General features: G+C 41.9%; 1 protein-coding gene across 1 annotated transcript in view; it reads left to right on the forward strand.

Moving 5' to 3' along the window:
• LOC144521905 (neural-cadherin) overlaps positions 1–27926 on the forward strand; it is a 340271-nt gene that overhangs the window by 99969 nt on the left and 212376 nt on the right. The window contains exons 5-6 of the mRNA XM_078256568.1: positions 3826–3937; positions 12494–12743. Of these exons, the coding sequence (XP_078112694.1) occupies positions 3826–3937; positions 12494–12743 (362 nt within the window). The remainder of the gene's footprint in view (positions 1–3825; positions 3938–12493; positions 12744–27926) is intronic.

A 27926-nucleotide genomic window follows, 5' to 3' on the forward strand; every position in this document is an offset into this window, starting at 1 on the left:
GTAATGCATTTAAGCTGCTGAAATGCTGTTGGATGGAATTTGATTTACAGTTGCGGTTAAAAGAATGATGGTTTGGTTCTAGGGCCTCCTGATTGCTCTCTTTTTTTGTTGAACGGGAGGCATTTTGAACCCATCAATGTTACATGGGTTGTTATGGGATCCCTTTAAACTGAATTTATTGTAAAATAGCATTAAAATCCTCAACCTAAAAGACAACTGTACATGTCCAGTTTTAGCCTGAGAGTATGAGTGTTGTCTACAGTCAAACCCAAATAGACTTGTCTGTCTGGAATGACTGCTTTGGAATTCCTAATGACTTCCTCATGTTGTCAGGAAGTGAGAGAACAGCGGCTGACCGCTGCAGGCATCAATGCATCTGGTCTGGTTTCCATCATTACTCTGGTCCCAGGCTAAAACGTGTCCTGCTGAACCAAACTGTCCTCAACTGCTCCGCTCTGTGCCCCTGTGGACTACAGAGCACCAAGAGCCTGTATGGAGAGAGAGAGAGAGAGAGAGAGAGAGAGGGAGATATAAGGACAAAAGTGGGAGAATGAGAAGAGGATTATTAGATTCAATAGTGAGAAGAGAAATAAATAAATAAATGGAAATAAATAAATGGGCAGGGAGTTGGTATGTGCCCTTGTCTGCCCACATGCCTGCCCTGGGTGGCCAGCTTCCTCAGCCCTATGCTTGCCCTTTGGAGCCTGTGCAATCTTTTTGAACATCCTCATGACCAGTCCAAACAGTGCTGAAAAGTAGAGCTTTACAATAGTTCTGAGCTTTATATTAGCTTTTATGCCCCTATATGTGCTCTTTGCTGCTTCCTGAACAGAATACCGGTAACAATCATTACATCAAATAGAAACAATGGAGAGGATAATGGAGGGCTGAATGGCTACAACAAATCTTAAGTGGTTTATAATGCATGGTGGTGACCAGGCGAGATACACACTCCACATTCAACTGTTAAAATATTCATGCTATTAACATTCCTAATGTTAAAAATAATATACATAGTATCTATTTTAGATGTTTTCTTGGTCAACTGGCTTGTAAATTGAACACAAATTTGACACCCAAATCATCAATCACACATTGTGTAACAACATACTACCAGTTAGAATATTCTTTGGGCTAATGGGTATATTTTTTAGAATATCAAAAATGGTGAATATCTGACAAATCCAAATTCGGATGGCACCCGGGACACTGCGGTGATTTAAATCCAGCTCTGTGTCATGGCAGTGTGGGCAGTGTGTTTAGATGAACAGTGTTTGGCTCCCCTCAGAGCTCCTCGTGGAGTGGAGCAGCGGAGTTCTGTAGAGACCCACCGGGTCTCGGCAGACTCCCTGATCGGAGCTCTGTGCGCTGGCGCCATCGAGAGAAACCTTAACACCGTTCATCTAAACACACAGCCCATACAAAGTTGACACAGAGCTGCTTTAAAATCACCATAGTATCCCTTAAGGCAGGAACCCCTTAACTGAAAGAGAGACAGAGCAGGGACCCCCTACAACATATATTGTATAAAATTAAGTTGCATAATAATGTGTACGGCAGCCTAAAGCCTTTATACCTTTTTGCATAGAATACTAAGCTATTAAAATAGCCTACTAATTGTTGGCATGATTTTATGAATCATCTTTTCATGTTAAACATACATGTAGCCCAGTGAATCCTTAGGATGAACTATGTATGTTGATGGCCCTTAGTGACTACCATACAATAGGCCAGTAAGCAGTGGGGATTTATGTTTGCTAAACATTTTTTTTTAAACTTTCAAAAATTAACAATAATTTGGAGGCCCCTATGCACTGACTCTGAGGACCCCCTAGGGGCCCAGGACGCTCTGTTGAAGATCCCTGCCGTAAGGCATTCTATTCTCCCCTTGTTCTCTTATTAACGTTTACTATAGCATTGACAGAGGGAGAGGGGAAAATGACATTAATTTGTTTTCCAAAGACGACTGTAGAAATAAATGCCACTTTTTCAATTTGTGTAGCTGTCCTTTTTTGCTTTTGATTTTATTCTGCTTCTTAGAAATCTGTCTCCGTCTGCCAAAATAGCAAACAGAGGTGGAGTTTCTATGTGGACTGGAGTCACTGAGCATGACTTTAATTTGCAGGTATTTTCCAAGTTTCTCCCTCCAGGAGTGATAGCTCACTGGCACCATTAGTTACCTAACCAGCCTGAGACCTGCCTGCAGCTGCCCCGTGTGTGTGTGTGTGTGTGTGTGTGTGTGTGTGTGTGTGTGTGTGTGTGTGTGTGTGTGTGTGGGTGTGTGTGCCTGCGCACAAAACTGTGTGCATGTTTTTGAGCTCATCTTGCTTTATTACGGCTGACTTCCCCTCTCTTCTCATTCAATCTTGCCTTTCCTCAGCCTTGTACACACATGTGTACTCAATGTTCATATGTCTTGCCGAACCCCTTGCCATTTCCCGTCATACTGGCACATAGGCTCGCTCACTCTGCCATACAAACACACACACACAGGCAAGCAAAGATTAACAGTCACTGGCAAACACACACAAATCACCTCAGGGAGTTGGCATGGTCAGATTTTATTTTTTTGTCCATTGCTTCCAGGCTGATCTTTGCTGAAGGATTAACGGATATTACAGAACTTCATCTTACCTACCAGGACTTAATACCAGTGGCATTTCCACACCACTGACAATTGTGTGTGTGTGTGTGTGTGTGTGTGTGTGTGTGTGTGTGTGTGTGTGTGTGTGTGTGTGTGTGTCAGAGAGTGATCTGTAGTGTTTTTGTCTATACAGCTGCATTTATATGGAAGAGAAGAAGAGGGGCTGGGGGTGAGAGAGGCTCTCCAGCCAGCCCATGTGTGTATATCTTCCTCCTGTATGCTGCAAGCAGGAAGTCAACATCTGGTAGAAGATGCTGTGTTTGCCTTCATGCCCCTAATGAACTTAACAGCATTACTGTGTGTCTCACACACACAGACACACACATATACACATGCTCACACCATATAAATTCATCTTTGCACACTGATCCACTCATTTTTTAGCTCAGGGCTTCTGAAAAATTGGACAAGATTGCATTCTCCGCTGACCTACTGAAGGAAACTGCAGAAGCTCCCTCACTGAAGAGGGGTAAATAAACCAGAGGGATCAGGGTCAGGGCATGCCTTTGGAGAAGGTTGGGATGTGGCTTCCTTTTGGTTAGGGATGTGGTTAATTTGGGTTACTCGCAGATGAAAAGGACTCCGGACCCAAAGAAAACCAATTTTGGACGGTGCCTGAAGTAATAATCCCAGATTTAAAATTTTCATAACACCAACCCAGTGTGACTTTTAATCTCCAGCATTTCCACTTGTGATTGCCTGGGCAGTTTTAGCATGTAGATACAGTAACATCATTACTAACACATGTACGGTATAAGATCAGAAATGCAAAAACTCTATGCTCAATGTTTTTTTGCTTTTACAATATAATATATTGTTAAATGCTCCAGATGTGTTCCCAGTGCAGTTTCACACACGTACAGTATATAGTAGAATCACACGACTTAGTGTTCATTTGTTCAACTTGCAATGTTTTTATTTTGTCCGAAGAATCCTTGAAGCTTTTGAATTAGTTTAAAAACACATGGAACAGTTGCACATGTCGATAGATTTATTTTTACCTTTTAAGAGTTTATGGCACTGGATTTGATGACTACATGTGACAGGAATGTGTGTGTTTTCATGCCACATTTAAGAGAAAAGTCTGTGCGATGAGGGTAAGACTTTATGTAATTCACATCCTCCCTGTCTCCTTCCATCTTTCAATCTCCTCCTCTCCCCTCCTAAACTCTCTCTCTTAGGTACGAGTTGTTATTGTCGATGAAAACGACTGCGTTCCAGAGTTCCTCCAGTCCATTTACAGCAAGGATGGCGTGCCGGAGACCGTGACAACAGCAACGTCCCTGCTGCAAGGTGAGACATCTGGACAAAACTCAAAAGATTGTGTGCCATCCATAACCCCCATTCCCATTTCTGCACAACATCACTGAGTGCACATCTTTATTTGTGTCCTTAGACAACATAAAATTACATTATCTTGCACTAAAAAAAAATCAATCCCATTTTTCGGTGTTTTTCTGTTGTACATACTTGCAAGGGGAATTGGAGATGCACTTTGCGGTTTTCGTTTACTTTTTGTTTTCTCAACAATCATAAACAAACTTTCTTGTTATTTGACTATTTCACTTCACTTGTTAAAAACTCCCACACAGCGTTGATAATGTTAGGGTGTTCTTGTTAAAATGGTCTTTAAACACTCCTGATGAACACAATACATAATGCATAAATCCTGATGTTATTGAGGAGGAAATGCTGCAGTGCTGTGTTTTTTTGTGTGTCTCGGTTTAATGAATATCTCACAAGAGAAGTTTTATGTATGTCGTATAACAGTAGGCGGTTGTAAAGTTCAAGACTTTACTATTAAAAACACACTGAAGGTTAAGCTAAACCAGGTGCAGATCATTTGGCTAATGTGTGCCTGTGTGGGGTCTGTGTTATATAAATGTTTGAGAAGCCCTGCTATTGTGCATTTCAGAACAAAATAAGGCTGGCGGAGCGTTTTTAACATTCATGTGTTTAGACTGGTCAGGAAACTGAGTAGGTACTTGTCAGCACTGGCAGCCGTGAAATCACCGGCACTTCCACCAGTGCAGCTACTCTAGCCTCTCCTTTCCTGTAATGACCCAATTTCCACACAGGGATCACTTAAGCTTCATCTTATGTGGGGAAATGGTAATGGGAACTGTTGTAGATTTATCACAATTTGATCTGTCACAGTGTGACTGAGATGCCTTATTTGTTTAGGTTCTTTTTTAGCTTCTGACAGACTGACGGCAAAGCATTTCACACTTGTCTTTCCCTCTACACTCTGCATGGAGGCCACACATTCTATTTTAAATACATTTAATATCTTAAGGTGTAATTATTGATCCACATTTCATGATGAATAAAACAATATTCCCGCTTCCACAAGCAGCTCAAGATAATTCTGTTTACCGCTCAAAATAAAGTGATGCATCACATTGAAAATGAACAGGTTTAGTTGGCTAAAACTGGGAACACCAACAGAGCTGCAAATGAGTGTTGACAAGGACAAAATGCAGGGAAATAAAACGCTGCATGCAGTACGTAAATTATTAATGTCTGCTGTTATGACATCTCATTGGAAGTGCTCATTACCTTAGGCTGCTGGCGGATTTTTTGGGTTGGATTCTCATTACAAAGCATTGCTGCTTTTACACTTCGGCTGTGTTCTTGCTGATTTGTTGGCAATCATCCTCATCACTATCATTATCACAATTAGTTAAATAGCCTTTTTGAAAAAGGGCAAAATGAGTTGCATGCACATAGTTTGCAAGCACATTGTCACACTAAATAATATAACAGCTATGACCTGTACAATGACTTTGTATCCTGTGAAAACAGTTTATCATTATCATATCAAAATATGCTTGCCTGTACATTTGTAGAAAGTATATCAATCATGTTAATTATGATGAAACAATAATACAAGTTCAAAGTAATAACTTGCACATCGTATTGACAATGGCCCTATTCACACCTGGCATTAACGTGTCTTGGGAGATCCGATCGCAAGTGGACAGCTCCAAGTATGTCAGTTCATACCATCAGAATGCATCTCCACGTGCGTCTCGAGCGCCCCCCCCACACACACACACACACACACACACACGGTGCACAGCAGAGACGGTGCAATGACGACTCGGCAGTCCCCTTACTTGTTTCTTCTCGCTACCAATATTAGCTGCTGTGTTTCAACAATGTTAGGCTGACAAAACGTGCACGCAGGCTGAAATGCATTGTGGTGTTCTGTGGGGATTGAGTTTTGAGCAGGAAAAACTCTGCTAGCAGCTAGGCTAATTTATACAGAGTAAACATCACTGAAACACTGCAGCGCTGTGCTGTCCATCTCCCTCTCCATCGGAGAAATGTCTTGCTGAGTCAAGTTATAACCGAGCAGTCTGGTGTGTGTAGAGGTCTGTATGGTTATACTGTAGCAGCATGGTGTCATTCTCGGGCGATTTAATGAAGGTAATCACAGTGAACGGCCGTGCACAATGGCACTATGCTCTATTGCAGCACTGGCTGGCTGAGTCCTGCCTTAGTCAACCTCCCCCGCCCCTTTTTTGTGTCAAGCTAAATGAGGGCTCTATCGGTGGCACAGTATATTGAAAATCCATAACGGTGGATTCATAATGGTGTACTTTCCATACCATTTATACCGTCCACTCCTTAGAAGTGGAACAGAACTAACAAAAAAAGCTTGTAAATGCTAGTATGTTAGTAGTATGCTAGGGAGAAGTAATTGAGTGAATATGGGACTGAGGTGTATGGCGTAGGAGGCACAGCAGGCGCTCAGCCTGCTGCCATCAACAGGTGCACTAAGGGAGGCAACGTTACACCCTGCTGTGCTGCTGCTGTGAGCACGTGTGCGTGTGTGCGTGCGTGCGTGTGTGTCCGCCCATGTCTGTGCTTGTGCATTTGGGTTGGTAGAAGGTTGTCTTTACTTTTGTGAGGATCTTTGGTAAAAGAACAAACAGAACTAGAAATGCAAGCAGTTATGACGGGGTCCCAGGGGGCTGGGACCCCTAAAAACCGAGGAGCTCCCAATATTAAAAATTACAAATCTTTCAGTGTATCTGTTAATTATGATACCTGAAATAGTATATGTATCCTAGAATCTTTCCAGGGTTTCCAATTTGTAAATGGGAACATAGGCAATTAGCTTTTAAACTTTGCGAGGTGGAAAATGGCTCACACAGGGTGCTCCGTTGCCAAACACTCAAAACTTCAAAATCCCTTAAAACAATAATGCCTTAATGCATGTTACAATCAACACAGTTCTACCCAATCCAGTTCTGAGTGCACCTGAAGCTAAACAGCCATGCCTTCTAAAAAAAAGACTCAGAGTTGTTTTTTTCCCCTTACTTGATTAGACAGGTTAAAAGTCTCAGTATTAAATTAAATGAGATGGAAGAAATGGGCATCCAGCATTGTTTTGCTAAATCATGTGCTAGTAATCCCATAATCAGTTCCATTTTAAGAGTGAACAAATGTGTACTTCGCCAAGTTGCAAAAAAACGGCAGAGTACCAAGCAAGCCAATTATCTCGCTTTTCATAGATATCTGAGGCTCCTGCAGTTTTCATCTTCAGTGCCTCCCCCCCAATGTATGATGCCAGCACAACAATACTGGTTAAAGATTACACAGGGACATGCTGATGAATACATGCTCAAAGGGTGCTCTAAGAAGTACAAATCTGTACTTAGTAAATTAAATATTGACTCATTTGTGACATGTGTTTGGCCACTGCATTGGATTGGACACCGGGCAGACACTAGTACTGCAGTCCTTTTCCTACCCATCGCATCAGATGAGAGGCTATTCATCACTTTACTTTACAACAAAACGGCTGCATTTCAGTTGCAATTCAGAAAAATGTCAGTCCTTGTTACCAGGGATGTAGTACAGGGTAAACACACATACATTCACTTTCTTCAGCTGCAAATCTGACCATAAATCTAAATAACAGAAATTACAAAAAAAAATAAAAAGAAAGTAATGCCAATTCTAGTCGCAATTGCCATTTTCACACCCGATTTGATGCAGTTTTTTTTCCCCTGTTAAAAGGGAGGCAGTGTGACACAATACATATAGACAAGCTACTTTTGCAGCTGTTAAACAATGCTTTTGGCCATTTAATGATGAAACATCCATCCTGCTTACAGTGTTGACAATACATTACAGTGTTTTCTTTCCTCCTGTTTTTTGGTAATTCCAGCTTATCAACTAGCAGCTGAAAAACTTTTGTCTGAATTATATAATTTAGTTCTAAGAATTTAGTCACATAAGCTTTCACATTCACATTCTCTTCTTCTCGTCTTGTGCTGTTTGCATCTTTTTACATTTTTATGCAGTTAAAAAAAGAAATACTGTCTGTGGGTTTGTGAGATTGAGGGCCCAATTTCTGTCAAGAATGGGTAGGTAGCCTATTAGGGATGTCCCGATCCCAACGCAAGTATCAGATCGGAGCCGATATGGGCATTTTTTTAACTGATCGGGGATCGGCATTTATCCCGATTACCATACTCTGATCATTTACATCAGCTTGTAGTGTTCTCTGCCTTTAATCACACATGCCCTGTGCCACAGACGCACTGCCAGACTGCCTGGATGTCGGCACTTTCAAACCAAAATGGCCATTGGCAACAAGTAAAAATGTTTATCCTTCTTAGTCATCTGTTTTACAGAAGCAGATTACGCCAAATCTCCAAACTTCTTAACCATACTTACAGGCTGTTATTCCCTGGAGCCAACATCAGTTAAACACGAAAAGAAAATCAAAGATTGGCAACAGGTGTCACTAAGTGTAGTTTTTGTTGTCCAGCGGGGAACTTCTTTATTTTTTGGTTGGGGGTTTGCTGGGATCCAGAAGAGAACTCTTTTGGTGTTGAGAGAGCAAAGACTCAGAAGTGTGCAGCTCTATTATCTGAGCATATACAAGTATCGGATTGGGACTCGGTATCGGCAGATATTCAATTTTTAATAAAAATCGATTGGGGGGGTCCAATAAGGTGATCAGGACATCCCTATAGCCTATGCAGTAATACTGTATGAATTTAAGTTTTATATTTTTTAACACTAAAAATTCTATAATGTGAGTAAACTGCACACAGCATGCTCATGCTTACCAACCAGGTTATGTGATAGTTTTTACCAAAATATGCCAACAGAGGGAAATAATCTAAAGGTCCAGTGTTGATGAGTCTTGCTTTTTTGTTTGCCTTGCTGCTTGATCCAGACTAAGGAGGGAAAAAAGATGCATTGTTGTTCCCAAATTTCCCTTTTTTTGCCTTTCAACCCGTTCCACCCAACCCCTTAAAGTACTCATATTATGCTCATTTTCAGGTTCATAATTGTATTTAGAGGTTATACCAGAATAGGTTTATGGGGTTTAATTTTCAGAAAACACCATATATTTCTTGTACTGCACATTGCTGCAGCTCCTCTTTTCACCCTGTGTGTTGAGCTCTCTGTTTTAGCTACAGAGTGAGACATCACACTTCTGTTCCATCTTTGTTGGGAGTCGCATATGCTCAGTACCTAGGTAAGGACTACTAGCCAGTCAGAAGCAGAGTATGAGGGCGTGTCCTGACAGTACCTAGGTAAGGACTACTAGCCAGTCAGAAGCAGAGTATGAGGGCGTGCCATGCTAGCAGCTAGGCGAGCATTATAACGTGTGTTACAAAGTGACCACGTTTGTCTCTGAAGTAAAGGCTGGACTACAATAGAGCTGTTTGGAGCAGTTTGTGAACAGTGTTTTCTGTTGGAGATGATGAGTCCCTTTGGGGTGGACTTTGGGCTTTTTCACTTTGTAAACCTATAACATGCACAAAAAAGATATATAACACAATAAAGGAAAGGGGAAAAACCAAAAAGAATAATATGAGCATTTTAAAACCTGACATGTTGAACCAAGGCAGTTTAGATTAAGAAAAGAAGAAAAAGAAATAACAAAAAAGTCAGTCGTGGTCCTGCATCATCAGCTCTACTTGATCCACATATTACAGACCGAACCAAATGGACAAATGCACCAGAGCCCAAACCAGGCTACAGGTCAGGTGTGAAGGTAATGTCATCTTTTGATTTGTCACTCACTATAGTATTCTCTACCTGAATTTCATTGGTGTCCCAATTAGTAATATTGGGATGTTTTTTCTGTTGAGGTTCAACTGTGCGGTTTAGGGCTCTTTCATCTTCCAGCTTTTGAAAATGTAATTGATTTTATTTTAATTTGATTGGGTTGTTCAGGATTATAAGATTGCAGGCCACAGTCAACAAACATTTTATTTAAAGAGCTCATATTATGCCTTTTGGCTTTTTCCCTTTCCTTTATTGTGTTATATATCTTTTTTGTGCACGTTATAGGTTTACAAAGTGAAAAAGCCCAAAGTCCGCCCCCAAAGGGACTTACCATCTCCAACAGAAAATACTGTTCACAAACTGCTCCAAACAGCTCTATTGTAGTCCAGCCTTTACTTCAGAGACAAACGTGGTCACTTTGTAACAAACGTTATAATGCTCGCCTAGCTGCTAGCATGGCACACCCCCATACTCTGCTTCTGACTGGCTAGTAGTCCTTACCTAGGTACTGTCAGGGCACGCCCTCATACTCTGCTTCTGACTGGCTAGTAGTCCTTACCTAGCTACTGTCAGGACACGCCCTCATACTCTGCTTCTGACTGGCTAGTAGTCCTTACCTAGGTACTGCTCATGTGCGACCCCCAACAAAGATGGAAAAGAAGTGAGATGTCTCACTCTGTAGCTAAAACAGAGAGCGTGAAAAGAGGAGCTGCAGCAATGTGCAGTACAACAAATATATGGTGTTATTTTTATTTTTTATTAAACCATATAAACCTATTCTGGTACAACCTCTAAATACAATTATGCACCTGAAAATGAGCATAATATGAACACTTTAATACCACAACACTTCAAAAATCAATTAATCTGTCTTTTAAGATAATTTAGAGTTAGTTTTTTTTTTACATCTTGTTAAAGTTATTAATTTCAGTTTATTAAAATTTTATTATTTCCCCATGTTTCCCCATGGCTTGAATGTACAGTTTGTTTATTGAAGCAAACAATGGTGGTATGTGTATGTGTGCGTGTGCATGCATTTATTCATGTGCATGGGTGTTTGTGTGTGTGTGTTTGTTTTTCTGTGTGTATGGGCCCGAGCCAAATGCAATGTAAGGTGAATTGGAGAATTGAGAAGTTGAGCAAAATGACTTGTTAGCGGAAAATATGCTTATTCAAATCCCTGGTGGATTTTTTTTTTTCATTTTTAGCAAGGCAATCAATTCGTGGTTAAGGGAGTCCTGGCTCCATGGATTCCCAATGTGTAATGTAGAAACAGAAATGATGCAAAATGAAAGTCCATTCAATGCATGCTGTGCAAGTAACACGTACTCCCCTTGTGTTAAAGAACTGAACATTTAAGTCAGTGGGAGCATCACTTCCTTTTCAATCTTCACTTTGGTTACATAACATGAGCAGTGAATAGATAGCCTGTGCTTATTTTGAGTTCCTTTTTCTCAAATACATGAAACAAGAAAAGAAACTTGGCTCTGCATTAATAAGATAACAGACTGTATTTTCTTGTTTAATTCAACTATATTTTCTCTTTCGCATTGACTTAAATCAGTATGCTTGATTGGCATAATAAGTAATTTTGTTGCAAGATGTGAATTATGTTTCTAAGTAAACCTAATTATAACAGAAAAAAGGGTGGAAACATAGAAGTGAAATAGCATTGTATTAGTATCTGTGTTTTTCACAGCTCAGTCAATGCACAACTCTTGTCCATAGACACCAGCACTTGCGTCCATTCACTGTTGAAGTAATAAATACACATTTAGGGATATATATTTGCAAAATTACACAAGCCACTATTACTGTCGTGGCATCCCACTTGTAGACTGTGTGTGGATTTTTTTTTAAAGTGTAACTGTTTCTGCCCAGCTGTAATTCGTGAAAACGTCTAGGGGATCATGTAAAACCTGCTACTGTCATTGAAATGTTGAAATGCAGCCATTGAAGTGGTTACATGTAGACCAGTTTTAATAGATGCTAAGCTAACCCTTTACTGGAATGTGCTGTTGTTTGCTGTTCCAACAACACACTGCAACTTTGCAAAAGAGAAAGAACAAATTCATCTATTTCAGATATTTATGCCTCTGGACAGGCAACAAAATCTGATTAGATTTTAGAGGTCAAAGGTTAAGGTAACTGTAACCTTATATCTGTCCCATTCTTGTGAACATGATATCTTAGCAACCCCTGGAGGGATGAAGAAAGGAAAAAGACCTGACCATATTTGGATATCCAAGTTAGATACTAAATTCTCAAGAAGCCCTAATAAGAGACAGGTGCTCCGTAGTGCGGAACAGTGATGGAATCCCGACATCTGAATTAAAAATCTCCTAACCAATGTTACTCTATTGTTTTGAGACTGAATATCATCCATCCAGCCACCAAATTATTCATTTTTTCAAAAACTAAAGTGTCTTAACATGATTTCCAAATTATTTTTAGGTAATTTAAATCAGCCTATTTGAAAAAAAACATACGTTGATAGGCTTACTGTCCTATAGGTAAAGTATGTATAAATGATTTAGGCTACCCTTCACGTTATTGTAGGCCCAGTTTAATATGCAACTTAATTTTTACAATATATGTAGTAGGTGGTCCCTGATCCATCTCTCTCAGTTAACGGGTCCTTGGCTTGACTATGCCCGTTGATCACGCCTCTTGTGCAGTAGAAAATACAGAGCAGACTCCCCAGACTAATGTTCAATCTTAAAAGATTGAGCTTGGTCTGGTGATAGCCAGACTAACATCTAACTTCTTTTTCTCTATTCTCCATTTCTATGTTTTTGTCTTTAGTGTCAGCCAATGACTGTGACTCCGAAGAGAATGCAGAGTTGACCTATTATACCCTGAGTCCAGACTTCACCATTTCCCCTCATGGGACCATCTTCCCTGCGGGGCCTCTGGACTACGAGAGGCCAAACCACCTGTACGAGTTTGTAGTGATGGCAATTGACAAGGGCGAGGTCCCTCGCACAGGCACAACTACAGTTCGGATTCGAATGGCAAACGTCAACGATGAGGCACCTGAGTTCTCCCAACATATGTAAGTACTGCAAGAGTTGGGCTTCTAAACTCCCGATTATCACACAATTGTTCAGTGTCTAAGAGGTAAAACATGATGGGAAAAGATATTGATGAGTTGCATTGGGGACAATCTTAGGCATTGTCTCCTAGTCTTTTTCCTGCAATGCCTGGTGTCAATATCATTTGGGCAGGGCAGAGCACCACCCATTATATGTTCAGCTGAACTAACCACTCTCTGCAGGGCCTTGCGGTCCTGTTATATACTGTTTTACTGTAGTTCCAGCCAGTAATGTTTCCCACCAGGATGCTCTCAATGATGCAGGAGTAGAAATTCCTCAGTATTTGAGGGGATACTTGGAATTTTATACAGGCTCTGCCTTGCCTTTTTCACCACTGAGTCATTCATGTATGCAGCCGCTTCAAAGTCGTTCAAAGCGCATCATTAATGCAGATGTGAGTGGCACTGGGCGGTAGTCATTCAGGCCTGCTGGTCTTGTTTTCTTGGGCACAGAGATGATGGTGGACTTCTTGAAGCACATGGGTATGACAGACTGAGCCAGTGACAGGTTGAATATCATTGTGAACACCGGCGCTAGTTGGTCAGCACACAGTTTGAGGATCCGCCAATCCATACCATCAGGTCTTACTGCTTTCTTGGTGTTCACATGCTTGAAAGCTCTCCTGACGTCATGCTGGGTGAGCGTTGCACCCACCCATCCATTAACCTCCACTTTAGCTGTTCTTCCTTTTTGGCTGCCGATGGCCTCAAAGCGAGCATAAAATGTATTCCCTAGCTATAGACGCATCAGCACATGAGGGGGATGGCACGTAATCTGTCATAGATCTTAGACCTTTCCACATGCTAGGATAGCTAGGACATTTCAAGTGCCTATATACCGCTGCTTACAGTTGGTGTTTTCAGATGTAGTCCAAAGAAAAAGGCACCAATATTAATTGATTTTGAAAGTAATCTTTAGATGCAGCCCTAGTTCAATTGCAGCTACTCTCTGGCATTAATATTGGCGAAAAGGAGAAAATATTGCAATACTTCTATGTCCCATTCTCTCCTTTTGATCAAATTGATGTGTTTCTGTAAAGATACACTTGAAACACACCCTAAAAATAGTGCGGCTCTACAGTTAACAGAAAAAACGGTAAAGAGAATAAACTTAGGGTCGCCAACGTTTTTTAAGCCAAGGGCCCCTTTACTGAAAGAGAGACGGGGCAGGGACCCTTTACTACATATATTGTATATAAATTAAGTTGAATTTTAAACTGGGCCTACAATAACGTGTAGGGCGGCCTAAAGCCTTTATATACATACCTTTTTAGCGCATAGAATACTAAGCTATTAAATATTAATTTTTGGCATCATTTTATAAATCATCTTTTAATGTAAAACATACATGTGGCACAGTGAATCCTTATGATTATCTGTATCTGTCGATGGCTATATTACCTTTAGGCCAGGAAGCTTATCATCAATGTTTTGTTTTTTTACAAATAGGCTGAGCTATACATATTTGCTTTAATATGTTGGATTTAAGGTAATGAATTTTGAATTGCCCCTCGGGGGACAAATACAGTTATTGGAGTGGATGTTTAGACATTATAATTTTTTGAAAAATCTTTAACAATTAACAATAATTTGGTGGCCCCCCCCTCCAGTGACTCTGAGGACCCCCTGTTGAATAAACTAAAGACTTTTGGACTAGGGCCTTTCACACCTTTCCAGTAACTGGTGGACATGAATTGCATACCACTGTATGAGAGAGAGAGAGAGAGAGAGAGAGAGAGAGAGAGAGAGACAGAGGGAGAGAGATGCTTTGTCAGGTCAGTTCCTCACAGCTGCTTCCCAGCCCCCCAAGTGCTGCTGTGGTGCCTGCATCTTTTAATTGGTTGATTTTCTGGCAGAGAGCTGGGCAGATTGGTGAGGCAGAGTCAATCAGCCATACCCACCAGCACCCTCAGGAGGCACTGTGTGTGTGTGTGTGTGTGTGTGTGTGTGTGTGTGTGTGTGTGTGTGTGTGTGTGTGTGTGTGTGTGTGTGTGTGTGTGTGTGTGTGTGTGTGTGTGTGCTTGTTCCTGAGTATGAGCATGAGTGTGTGTGTGTGTATTCAGTAATAAGGTCCCAGCAAAGTGGAGTGTTGGTATGGACAGAGGGATGTAGTTATGAAGTGCATTCATGCATCATGCATCTGATATGCATGCGTTTATGTTGTTATAGTGGGAGGGGATTAGTGTGTGTGTGTGTTGGGTTGTATTGATTTAGTGTCTGAGACAACAGGATAATTAGTCAGTTTTTCTTCTGTTGCCCTCAATACTCTACTGCAGCTGCCCCAAAAACTGTACTGGACAATCTATGATTCATCACTTATACCTCTTTCACACCACTGACCAGGTTGTCTGACCTGTGTTCAACCTTTCTTTTGGAAATTCAAACCAAGCCAGTCAACATGGGTATATCCCTGGTCATTATAATTCAGAGATCACCTGGGTCACAACCCGGGAGCAATGCTTAACCTTAAAGTGCTCTTTTCCCCTTTCCTTTATGTGTTATATATGGGTGGGAAAAATAATCGATTCTTAGATGCATCGCGATGCTCTCTAGAACGATTTGATTTTCGACTCAGATAAGTTAATAATCGTTTTTTTTTTTTTTTTAAAGGTCTTGATTTCTATTTAAAAGTTACCGTCTCCAGACAAGTACAAATCAGAAAACAGAGTGACTGAAAGAGGATGGGATAATGGACAACAACTTAGAATTTAGGCAAGAGTGCAGAAAAAAAACACACAAAAATGGCCAAAAGAAAAGAAAGAAAAATTGTATATATACACATGATCTAATAAGACATACATCAAATAATTAGGCAAAACACATACTCATCTACTTTAGCACATTACATCTGACACCGTCATGTTCTAAAAAGCCAATTATCCACATTTAAACACGACTGAGCCTCTGACATGGAAGATTACTGGGAGAGAAGGTGACTTTCACGTGCATGTTTAAGGCTTCAGCATGGAATGACTACAGAATAAAAACCTCAGTAGACAAAACATTTCATTAAAACTTGTGTGTGATAAACATATGTCAAAATCTAAGCTTTGTCTAGGAAGTGATTAGCAAACTCTGAGTATCAAACTCTGATTTACATGTTTATTTTTTTAAATCACGCATGGAAATGTACATTAAAAAATTGTTGCATCGAGATGCATCAATAATCGGTTCAGAATTGAATAGTTGGCCTCGGAATAGTTGAATCGGAATCATACATCACACATATTCCAGTCCATCTGTATACCAGCAGAACTAATGTTTTGTAGCTACTTTAATTTGTCATTGTACAGTAGAGATAGAGAGAGAAATAAAACAATGTTATGATTGTTTTCGCAGTGAGTATGTTCTAAAGCACAAATAGATAACCATCAAACACTTTAGATGATTTTGTGCAAACTGACATCTTCTCTGCTTCTCTTCTGGACGAGGAAGTAGGCTGCTCTAGCATCGATTTTTGACCATTTTAAGATAAGGGGAGAACTTTTCTCTTTGTTTGATATCAGTAAAAGTAAAGTTGGGCTTTGATGTTGGCTTCACAACTCATTTTAAAAAAGAGAGAGATTCACCCTACCCAGCAGCAGCACTGTACTGCAGGCTGCAGATGGGTCTGTCTCGAGCGAGCGAGAGACAAAGAGAGAGCTGAAAGAATTACACAAAACTTATTTTCATACGTTTAAGTTCTAACACTGGGTTTATACAGGCAGTTTTGCCTGTAAATCTCTGCTACCGCTCTGCAAAAGTCAACTTTGGAGATGGGCAGACCTCCGGGCACCCACTGTCTTCAGACTGTTCTCATAGGGAACGAATTGAACCGCTCCACTGCTGTTATTGAAGCTGCCTGTGAAAACCCAGCGTAAAGCACAGTGAGACAAAATATGTGTTGTTGTTGTTTTTCAAAGCGGTGACCTGTGATGACTGCCCCACTCTTATCCAACCAATCCCATAATTTGTCCCCTCGCACATGTGTGTGAGTCAATGCATGTGATGGACAGAGAGAAATAGAGGGAGAGAGAGAGAAAGAGGTCATTAAATGTATCATTATCCAGGCAGAAAATCTGGCCTATTTGTATTGATTGTAAGCATGTGATAATGAGTATCCATGTGTGTGAGTGTGAGTGTGTGTGTTTGAGTGTGTGTGTTTGTGTGTGTGTGTGTGTGTGTGTGTGTGTGTGTGTGTGTGTGTGTATGTTTTGCCAGTTCAGAGTAAATGCTAGCTGCAAGACTAAAAATCATACTGAACAGTGTTATTTATTATAATTATATATATTAGTTATATATAAAAGTGGGTCTTATTGCAATCCTTTGGAAACTGGCTGTGGTATTAATGTTTGTTAATGACCATCAGTGCGAGAGAGAGAGAGAGAGAGAGAGAGAGAGAGAGAGAGAGGGGAATGAAGGAGGCACATGAAAAAAAGAACAATTTCTTTCCGCGTTTCCATGAGTTCTACACTTCACTTCTTAGATCTACCTCTTCACTGCATGGCTCTCACTTCCTGGTGAGTGACAGAATAGCCGCCTTTCATCAGTGCTGTCACTTTGCTATCAGGATCTTATTACTCTACCTTCCATCACCATCCTGTTGCCACAGAAACCACCCTGGGAACATTTTCTGTGTGTGTCTACAACTAACATGTATGCGCTGTATTTTGTGTATCATGGTTCCAATGATTTGAAACATCAAATTTTTTGACCAATAATGGACATTATATGCACTCATTTAAACATGCACACAGGCTGCTATAACAGGTGGAATTGATTTCAGGTGTTTGAGAAAGGCAGACAGGAGAAACAGAGGTTATTGTTGCTATGCTTGTCAGGCTTTCCAATCTCGCACTGACTGTACGTATGCAGTGTACAATGACAACAGTGGCAGATTTTTAAAAGAATAGTCCTTGATTTCAGACAGAGGTAGACAAAAGCAGGCTTCTCATTTTTAGTCGTCGACAATCAGTTTACCGGCTGAAATGAAAACCGTCACTGGCAGATCTTATCAGCTGCTGCTGCTGGCTCACTAATTAACTGCAGCTCTCTGAGTTGGTTGGAAATGCAGGCTTCAACAGAATCCATAAAAAGGGTCCTAGATATGCACTTGATAGCTACAAACACTTCTGTGTTGTATATTTTGGTTTGTGGAAAGGCAAAAAAAAAGGACAACTCTCCAAGTATCACTCACACTTCAGCCCCATGCACATGGCTGTGGCATGTGGAGACATCTGAAGCTCGACAGGCCTCTTGTGCCTAGTTACATGCGCTAAGCTATAGGGGTGTAAGCAAAAATCCATACACTTGAGTATCACAATATTTTATTTTGCAATACTGTATCGATTTTCAAAAAGGCAAAAATTGATTTTTTTTTTTTTTTTTTACATTCAAAATTATTCATGGTAAGACAGTGGTTCACGTTTATGTTGTTCAAACCCCCTACCGCTAGATGGCTCTGCTGAGATTACCACTGCGCTCAGACAGGAGAAGGGGGACAGAATGTAGCAGCATGTTAACAGAATTTTTTCAATGCCTTTCCCGTTTTGGGACTTGTCGAACACGCCGACTTATTGGGACTTTAGCTTATTCACAGTAACCCCCAGAGTTAGACAAGTCTATACATACCATTCTAATCTCTGTGCGTGTTGTAACTCCAGCTCTGACGCCCCCAGCGCTAGCTAAGCCTAGCAGAGATCGTAGTAATCCACCGCGATAATAAGGATATTTTAAATGAAAAGGGTAATTGTTACCGTCAACATTTTTACTGTGGTTTACCGTTACACCGGTAATTGTTACATCCCTACGCACAGAGACGGGGCTCACGTAGTAGGAGCTGCAAAATAAATAAAAAGATTTGCGCTGTAATGTGTAAGTTGTAATTTATTTTACAAAAAACACAAGCAGTATATCCATTTAACATTCACCGTAATGAAAGACACGTAAACAGAATAGTAGTAGTTTTGCAAAATGCACCACCCTAAACCTCCTTCAACTGAGAAAAACAATGTCTTATAACAGCACTTGGTTTGGCGATCCCTATTTTATGTGAAGCTTCACAGTAGTCAAACACTAACATTTCGCAAGGAAAGCTCTCAAGACTTTAAGATACTGTCGGTATCTTAAAGTTGGCACTAGAAGAACAGAAAACTGTCAGTTGATATTATATTCCTTTCATGTATCAGTCTGTTTACATGGACACAAGTATCCTAGTTTTGATCATCTTTGTATTTGTATTTGGATACACTCTTCACAAATGTAACCATCACTAGTTTCAGAACAAGTCCTCCAAACCACACGACCACATTGGTCAAAACATGCTAAAGATTCAACAGATTAAGCTCTTTACAATCGACAAGGGTAAACAGACCAGAACCCAGCAGACAAAGGAATATTGACAGAAGCAACTCTCATAAAACTGGTTCACATAAAAAAGGCTCACATATACACATACAGTGGGGCAAAAAAGTATTTAGTCAGCCACCAATTGTGCAAGTTCTCCCACTTAAAAAGATGAGAGAGGCCTGTAATTTTCATCATAGGTACACTTCAACTATGAGAGACAAAATGAGAAAAAAAAAATCCAGAAAATCACATTGTAGGATTTTTAATGAATTTATTTGCAAACTATGGTGGAAAATAAGTATTTGATCAATAACAAAAGTTCATCTCAATACTTTGTTATATACCCTTTGTTGGCGATGACAGAGGTCAAACGTTTTCTGTAAGTCTTCACAAGGTTTTCACACACTGTTGCTGGTATTTTGGTCCATTCCTCCATGCAGATCTCCTCTAGAGCAATTATGTTTTGGGACTGTCGCTGGGCAACACAGACCTTGAACTCCCTTCAAAGATGTTCTATGGGGTTGAGATCTGGAGAATGGCTAGGCCACTCCAGGACCTTGAAATGCTTCTTACGAAGCCACTCCTTCGTTGCCCGGGCGGTGTGTTTGGGATCATTGTCATGCTGAAAGACCCAGCCATGTTTCATCTTCAATGCCCTTGCTGATGGAAGGAGGTTTTCACTCAAAATCTCACGATACATGGCCCCATTCATTCTTTCCTTTACACAGATCAGTCGTCCTGGTTCCTTTGCAGAAAAACAGCCCCAAAGCATGATGTTTCCACCCCCATGCTTCACAGTAGGTATGGTGTTCTTTGGATGCAACTCAGCATTCTTTCCCCTCCAAACACGACGAGTTGAGTTTTTACCAAAAAGTTCTATTTTGGTTTCATCTGACCATATGACATTCTCCCAATCCTCTTCTGGATCATCCAAATGCTCTCTAGCAAACTCCAGACGGGCCTGGACATGTACTGGCTTAAGCAGGGGGACACGTCTGGCACGGCAGGATTTGAGTACCTGGCGGCGTATTGTACTTTGGTCCCAGCTCTCTGCAGGTCATTCACTAGGTCCCCCCTGTGTGGTTCTGGGATTTTTGCTCACCATTCTTGTGATCATTTTGACCCCACGGGGTGAAATCTTGCGTGGAGCCCCGGATCGAGGGAGATTATTAGTGGTCTTGTATGTCTTCCATTTTCTTATAATTTTTCCCACAGTTGATTTCTTCACACCAAGCTGCTTATCTATTGCGGATTCAGTCTTCCCAGCCTGGTGCAGGTCTACAATTTTGTTTCTGGTGTCCTTTGACAGCTCTTTGGTTTTGGCCATAGTGGAGTTTGGAGTGTGACTGTTTGAGGTTGTGGACAGGTGTCTTTTATACTGATAACAAGTTCAAACAGGTGCCATTAATACAGGTAACGAGTGGAGGACAGAGGAGCCTCTTAAAGAAGAAGTTACAGGTCTGTGAGAGCCAGAAATCTTGCTTGTTTGTAGGTGACCAAATACTTATTTTTCAGAGGATTTTGCAAATAAATTCATTAAAAATCCTACAATGTGATTTTCTGGATTTTTTTTTTCTCATTTTGTCTCTCATAGTTGAAGTGTACCTATGATGAAAATTACAGGCCTCTCTCATCTTTTTAAGTGGGAGAACTTGCACAATTGGTGGCTGACTAATTAATTTTTTGCCCCACTGTATCTAACCCAGCACTTTAATAAGATGGCATATTTAAGACGTCAGAGGCCTCACCTATTATCTTTCTATAGCAAACACTGCTTCTTTAGTGCTTATTTTGCAGCCTTGTCTGCGACAGTTATTACAGCTTGTCACCATCAGCCCCACATCCACCCCTGCAATTCAACAAGCAAATGGAAGCATAGCATTGCAAGGAGTGATTAATATGGAATCAGACAGGAGGCATTCCAGCAAATGAATAAAACAATCAGTGAGCAGTTGGAAAGATCCACTGACTGTCCTGACCCCCAACTATTCAACACACACACACACACACACACACACACACACACACACACACACACACACGCACACTCAATTACTCCCTCTCTTTTCCTCATTCTCCATATCTGCCTTATCTGGATAAACTAAATGAACTCAATAATTAAATTCACAGATTAATTTTTTTACAACTGCCATCAGGCCCCGGCCTAAGGGATGCATCTATTTTTTTTCTCCCCGGATTAACAGAATGAAAACAAACTAAAACAAAAAAGTAAAACAAAAAGGTTAAAAAGTAATTAGTGTGTGGTGGCGTATGTCTGAGGCGGTTTGCAATTGATTGCAGCATTGATCCGGACAAATTAGAGTTGTGGTAGAGCGCAAATGTGATTGCAAAAGGCAACTCACTGCTGCTTGACTGCTGGGCTTTGTGCTTGCTCTCAGTGATCTGTCCTGATCTCACTCCACTCTCTGTCTCTCAGACACTCACATAGGCTGCCCTTCATGCAGTCAAAGCCTACAAGCATCTGCTCGAAAGCATTAGAGAGGGTATTTGGTGAAGTTAGGTTGATGTAAGTGTCAAGTAGGATTAACCTTAAAATGCTTTCTGAAAAGACTTGCCATAGCACCATTATCTATTTGGTATGTACTTATGAATTTTACGTCATGTTTGGCTTAATATTTTAAATGTAATTGCCAGCAATGTACGTATAGGTGTGCTTTTATGCTGTTCAGGACACATAGGCTGTGCATTTGTCTTCTTTACCATGTCATTATCCTGCTCAGGTCTGCATTCTCATTGTTAAATGGACATCATTTAGTCTTTCACACTATCTTATCTCTTACTTTATGTATAGGTGCTTGCGATAACATGAAATCAGCACACTTGTAGTCTGCACAATCACACATTTGGGTCGCAAGTGGACAAGCGCTGATGAATAAAATGATGTCATGTGGATCCCCGTGGCAACGCAGATGTGGAAATGTTGGTTGTAGCAGTGCCAACGTATGTGCACGTAAATTGGACAAATTACCTTATATTAGGACTGCAACTAACAATTGCTTCTCACAAAACAGTTTCACCGCAAGGTCCATTTAGCAGCTGTTCTGGAGCTTTTGATCACACAGCAGATAGTTTGCCCAGTTGCCATTTTCCTTAGGAAGATAGTGTGATTTGATCAGAAGCAGAACAGCTGCTACATGGACCATGTGGTGAAATAAGTTTGTCAAGTCTCCAAGTCTTCAGGGCCAGTAATTAAATTCCAGTTGCAAAATCAGACTATTTCCAATATCAATAAATCTCTTTTTTTTCTTTGATTGTTAAGTCTTCAAAATATGTGTGCTGATCACAATTTCCCAAACCCCAAGATGGTGTCCTCAGATCACTTGTTTTCCCCAACCAACAACTGTGTCTCAATTTACAATATAAAAAAAAAACAGAAAAGCAGCAAATCTTCACATTTGAGATACCTAAACCAGCAAATGTTTAACATTTTTCTTGACATATGACTTAAATGAACAGTTATTACTTTGCTGTTTGAATACTTGATAAATCAACTAATTGTTTGATCACTGCCGTACACAGTGAACGTCTTCAGCATATCAGAAGGTTGATTGTCTTGCAGACCAATACAGGCCGACATCAGCTATTGTTGCCATTTCAGGCTGCTCGTAGTCATAAGCCTAATTGTTGGCCAACTCCATATAAATCCATAATGATTACTCTGTCTGCATCTGTAATGAAGAAGTAGAGTACATTTGGGTAGTCAGGACAAAAGAGGCTTAGTATCCCCTGTGAAAGAGTTGTGCATAAATGCAACTGCACAGACAGCATCTGTAATTTTGTCATCAAATTGCAGGCAGAAATGCACAAGGAGTTCTTTCTGGCTTTCAGGTGAGATAAATACAAGCAATTATCTAATGATCTTTCAAATAACTTCCTTCAGTGTAATCCGTTTGATCAATGTGACCCATGTACTTTTAGAGACACTACATAATAAAGAAACCCATCACAGCATCTTCCCTTGCCTAACTTATGTATTGATCTGGAGTTCTCGGCTTGCAGAGTGTGAGCTGAAATTACTCAAATGCTGCAACAACACTCTACAAACAGAGCAAGCGAGTGGCACATCGCTGATCTTCCCAGACAAAACTAGTCCAACAGTTGCTGAGGAAGAAAGATGGCAGTGACAGAAAATGATCACAGTGTTCCACACCTAATGAGAGTGCCTTGTTTTTAGTGAAAAATGAATAGGCCTCGTCGCTAGGGCAGAGTGACAGACGGATACACATTTATGTCTGGCCGTTAGAGTTACTGGACCTGCATTGTGAATGTACAGGCACATGTGGGCAGGTAATGAGTCATTGATAAACGACATCAGAGAGTGAGTGCTTCTGTTAGTCTCAACTGTAAGCTCAATATGCAAAAAGACACACACACACACACACACACATACACACACACACACACACACAGACAATGTTGGTCGAGGGGTCTGTCTGTGTTTGGTCTGTCTGTCAGGATAAACCTTTGGTCTATAGTGAAAAATGCTTGACATTACTTAAAGGATCAGTTAACACAAAGTACGTGTTTCCCATTCACCCTCAGTGAAAGATCTGTCATTGAGAACATTTTCAAGCAAAGACAGTTAAACTGAAACTGTTGGCAATAGTAACCACAACATTATTTATGAGGACAACTTGATTATTAAATGTCATTTCTCAGTGCTGTGACTACACTGAATAAGATTCAGCTCACCTCCTTGGTAATTTGCTGCTGACAAAAGTCAAATAGCAAAAAGTCTAAGCAACAAAGACACACATATGTACAGAATATGTCTAGATATCAGTAAGAGTAAGCATTAAATATATTTGTGATTTTGGTGAGCACACTTTATAGTATGAAATGTATGACTGGGGACTGCACATCATCAAGGAAATTGATTGACAAAGTTTCAAATGAATTGTAGCTGCAGCTAAAACCTATGCAATCCATAACAAAAGACTTAAAGACAAGACATACAAAATAAATTACCAGTGAGTTGGGGTTATTGCTCTTGTTTTAGTAAAAATAAACTTAATTCTAGATTTTTTCTTATCTCTATTATCCCTATTCCCTAATGTTTAACGCTACTGACATTCAATTTCTAGAAAGGTTTTTTAAACCAAGGGAAACTGCACTGGGAACAAGTCAAAACAGCCTTACACATTCTCACCTAGTCTAGCCTATTGCTTAATTTATAGAAAAATAAAATGTATACAGTATATGTATATCATGCTCAAACCTTGCCCTCAAAAAAATGTAAATTATTTTTGAATAATTGCTTTCAGAGTCATCAATTTTCGATCGAATCGATTTGCAGTTCTATTTCGTATAGGCTTCGCCCTCTAAGCAACGTTATGGGTTTATCCCTTCGCGCATGCGCAGTTGTGAAGATTTTCTTTCCTGCCCTTGCGTACCGCTCGGGCTTCAACTACGTCTGCAAATACTGTATATAAACAGAGCGGACCCGTTGCTCTGCTCCCACTTTTTCTTCAAGCTAGCAGTATGAAGACAAGCTCGACTTCCAGCGGTGTTCGCCTCTGCCCCACCTGTCGGACCGGCAGCATCCTGCCGCCGGACCTCCATCCCCGCTGTGAGATCTGCCTTGGCGCCACTTACGCCTCCTGCCAGTTCTGCATCCGCCTGCCATCTAAAGAGCTTAACCGGCGGGCGGAAGCTTTTCTGGAGTGTCATGCTAGCGGCGAAGGGGATGGCAGCTGGGCAGACAGACGGCAATCCGTCAACACCCTGGATCCGCCGGAGGAAGGCTTTGTCGACGAGCACGAGTCCGATGGCTCGATTCCCTCGGATAACGCCTCCGTCACCAGCTGTCCCTCCTCCCCCCTGGGAGAACTGGGCTTCGTAACAGGTATCAATGCCCTTCCATTGCGGCTCTCCCCATTTCCGGAATGGCCAAGGGCACCGCTCTGGCGGTCTTCCCTTCTGCCTCAGGCGGCTCCACCCTCCACCGCTAAGACTCTCTTTTTGGATCTGCCGGAGATCATCAAAAAGGCGGCAGACCAGAGAGGCATAGCGCTCCCGGCTGAGCTTCCAACCCCCGCTCGCGGGGATGTTTACGCTCAGGAGCCGCCCTCCTCACGGGCTCCACTCTGGCCACGCTTCACGGTGCTTCGGCCGTTTGTGGAAGAGGCGCTCTCCCAGGCCGGGAAACTGAAGGCTCCTGTCTTTCGCTACGCCCCGTTTACTCGGGTTCAAGGCGACACAGAAGCGGGCTTCCCTTCCGTCCCCCCCCCCTGGAGCAGAGCGTGGCCTCCATCCTGCTTCCGAAGGCCACTGCTTTCGGCCACCGGAAGCCTACGCCTCCTTCGCCCCCAGGATCAGTTATGTGCTCAGCTCACTGACCGGTCACACCAATGTGCGGCACAGAACAATATAGCTTTGCTAGCCTCCGCCGTCTCCGCCATGGGCTTTGCTCCGGGAGCGCTTCCTCCGGAGCTAGCCACGGAGATTGGCAAGAGTCATGGCGTGGCAGACTGTGACCCAGCGAAACATCTGGCTCCACATGACACAGCTACCCACTGACATCAGACGCAAGCTTCTGTACAGCCCCATAGCTCCTGATGGACTATTTGGGCCCCGCCTTCAGAAAGTCACATTCCATTTGCACCGGGCGGAACGATTTCGAATGCTCGGCTCTTGGAAGGCGGCTCCTCCACAGAAGCGCCGGCACCATGACAACAGTTGCGTGCCACAGCCTCTGCTGCGGCTGCGTTTTTCCAGGCTTGGAGCTCCGCTCCTCAGCCCGGCCCCCCTCCGCAGCAACTGCCGGCCCCAAATGACCGGCAGGCTTCACGGAGCCGGGGGACCATGAAGGCGGCCCCCACCTGGTCTAACCCACCCCCCGAGCCACCCAACACCGTACTACAGCCTAACCCTTCTTTCACACCGAAAATTTTAAGAAATTCCTTTTGGTCGAGGGTTTTTTCCCCCCGCCTCATAACGACGCGGAGGAGGTTTCCTACCGATTGTGCCCGGTGCGTGCGTTATCACAGTACGTTTTACGCACGGCGGACATAAGGCGGACACAGCAGCTGTTTGTTCACTATAGGGAACACTCCCAAGGAGCGGCCCTGTCAAAACAGCGTCTGTCTCACTGGCTGTGCGAGGCTATCACCAGGCCTATAACATGGAGGGGGCGGAGCCCCCCCAGGGCATCCGGGCATATTCTACAAGGGCACTATCAGCATCAACAGCTCTGTTCAGAGGCATGTCAGTAGCCGACATCTGCGCAGCAGCCTCTTGGGCATCCCCATGCCCTTTCATCCGTTTCTATTTGCGGGATATGTCCGAGCCCTCTCTGACCCACTCGGTCCTATCCTCACTCAACGACGAATGATGCCCCGTCGTATGTGTGTTCTGTCTGCTGTCAGGTGCCGGGAGGAGAGCGGCGTCCCACATATATGTGTAGCCGCTGCATGTGTACGGCATGGGGTCCTCCCCCCCCCACACTCTGGGTGGCTGGGAGGAACTCGCGCGTCCCTTAATTATCAATCATGTATTACCCTCACCAATCATGCATGCCTGCACTCTCGGCTTGGGCCTTACAGCCAGCTAGGCCAAATCATTACCATGGCAGGCTCTGTTACCTCGATAACGGCTTATCTGATACAGTCTCCTGTCAGTGCATGAGAGAGAGAGAGACAGTGAGGGAAAAAAAATAAAAATAAAAATAAAAAGTTTAGTCTATGTTCCACTTGTGGGCTCTGGGTCGCAGGTGGCATTGACTACATCAGCTTTGCCCTAACCCATAGCGTGGCTTAGAGGGCGAAGCCTATACGAAATAGAACGATAGTTACGTTATTGTAACTCCAGATTCTATGAGTATAGGCGTAGCCCTCTAAGATCCGGACCACCTGCTCCAGTGACATTAGCTGAAGAAAAAGCTTATGTTGGGAGCAGAGCAACGAGTCCGCTCTGTTTATATACAGTATTTGCGGACGTAGTTGAAGCCCGAGCAGTACGCAAGGGCGGGAAAGAAAATCTTCACGACTGCGCATGCGCGAAGGGATAAACCCATAGCGTGGCTTAGAGGGCTACGCCTATACTCATAGAATCTGGAGTTACAATAACGTAACTATCGTTATATTAGTTAAAATGTCTTAATCCTAATGCGAAGAAACTTGTCTATGTTTACCTAAGGGCCCAGAGAGGCTGGTATGTTGTATTATGCGATGATATCTGCTATTACCTTAAGGGCAGCTGAAACGTGTCCGAAGAATGGAGAGAGTGTGAACCTCATGTCAACAAGGTAGAAAGGCCAGCCTTTCAAGAAAAGTTTTTCTTTCAAGCACATCTGTGGTTCAGAGTTCTCTGTGTAAGGCCAACAGAGAGTTCAAAGCTGAAGTTCAAAGTTCTACTCTAAGATACAAAGACAAAACTGAAGGGGAATTTCAGAGCAAGACGCAGAGCTCAGTTTGGTATGCATGGGCTGATAAGTTCGCCTGAGGGTTTAGATGATCAAATACACACATTTGTTAACACATCATACTAAAAAACATCTTGTTTGCAAATCCTAACATTGCATGTGCATACTACTCTAATGGGAAAGCATATGTTCTCTTTATATCAATCTATTTAAGCATACCATTTTATCCTAATTGATAGATTGCATGAGTGCTGTGTCTGTGACCTTCTGGTTAGATTGCTCGGAAAAGCATCACTTAAATACTTAAAAGCTTTAAACAGAATTGTAAAAGCATTGCTGTCTAAGCTGATGTCAAGGATGCACGCTTTCCCTTGTCCCTTTTCCACCAATTTAGAAGCCAGTAACAGACAAACACACCCTTAAAATTTGATTAG

The sequence above is a fragment of the Sander vitreus genome, chromosome 1 (assembly GCF_031162955.1).
Source record: "Sander vitreus isolate 19-12246 chromosome 1, sanVit1, whole genome shotgun sequence".
In the NCBI taxonomy this organism is placed as follows: domain Eukaryota; kingdom Metazoa; phylum Chordata; class Actinopteri; order Perciformes; family Percidae; genus Sander; species Sander vitreus.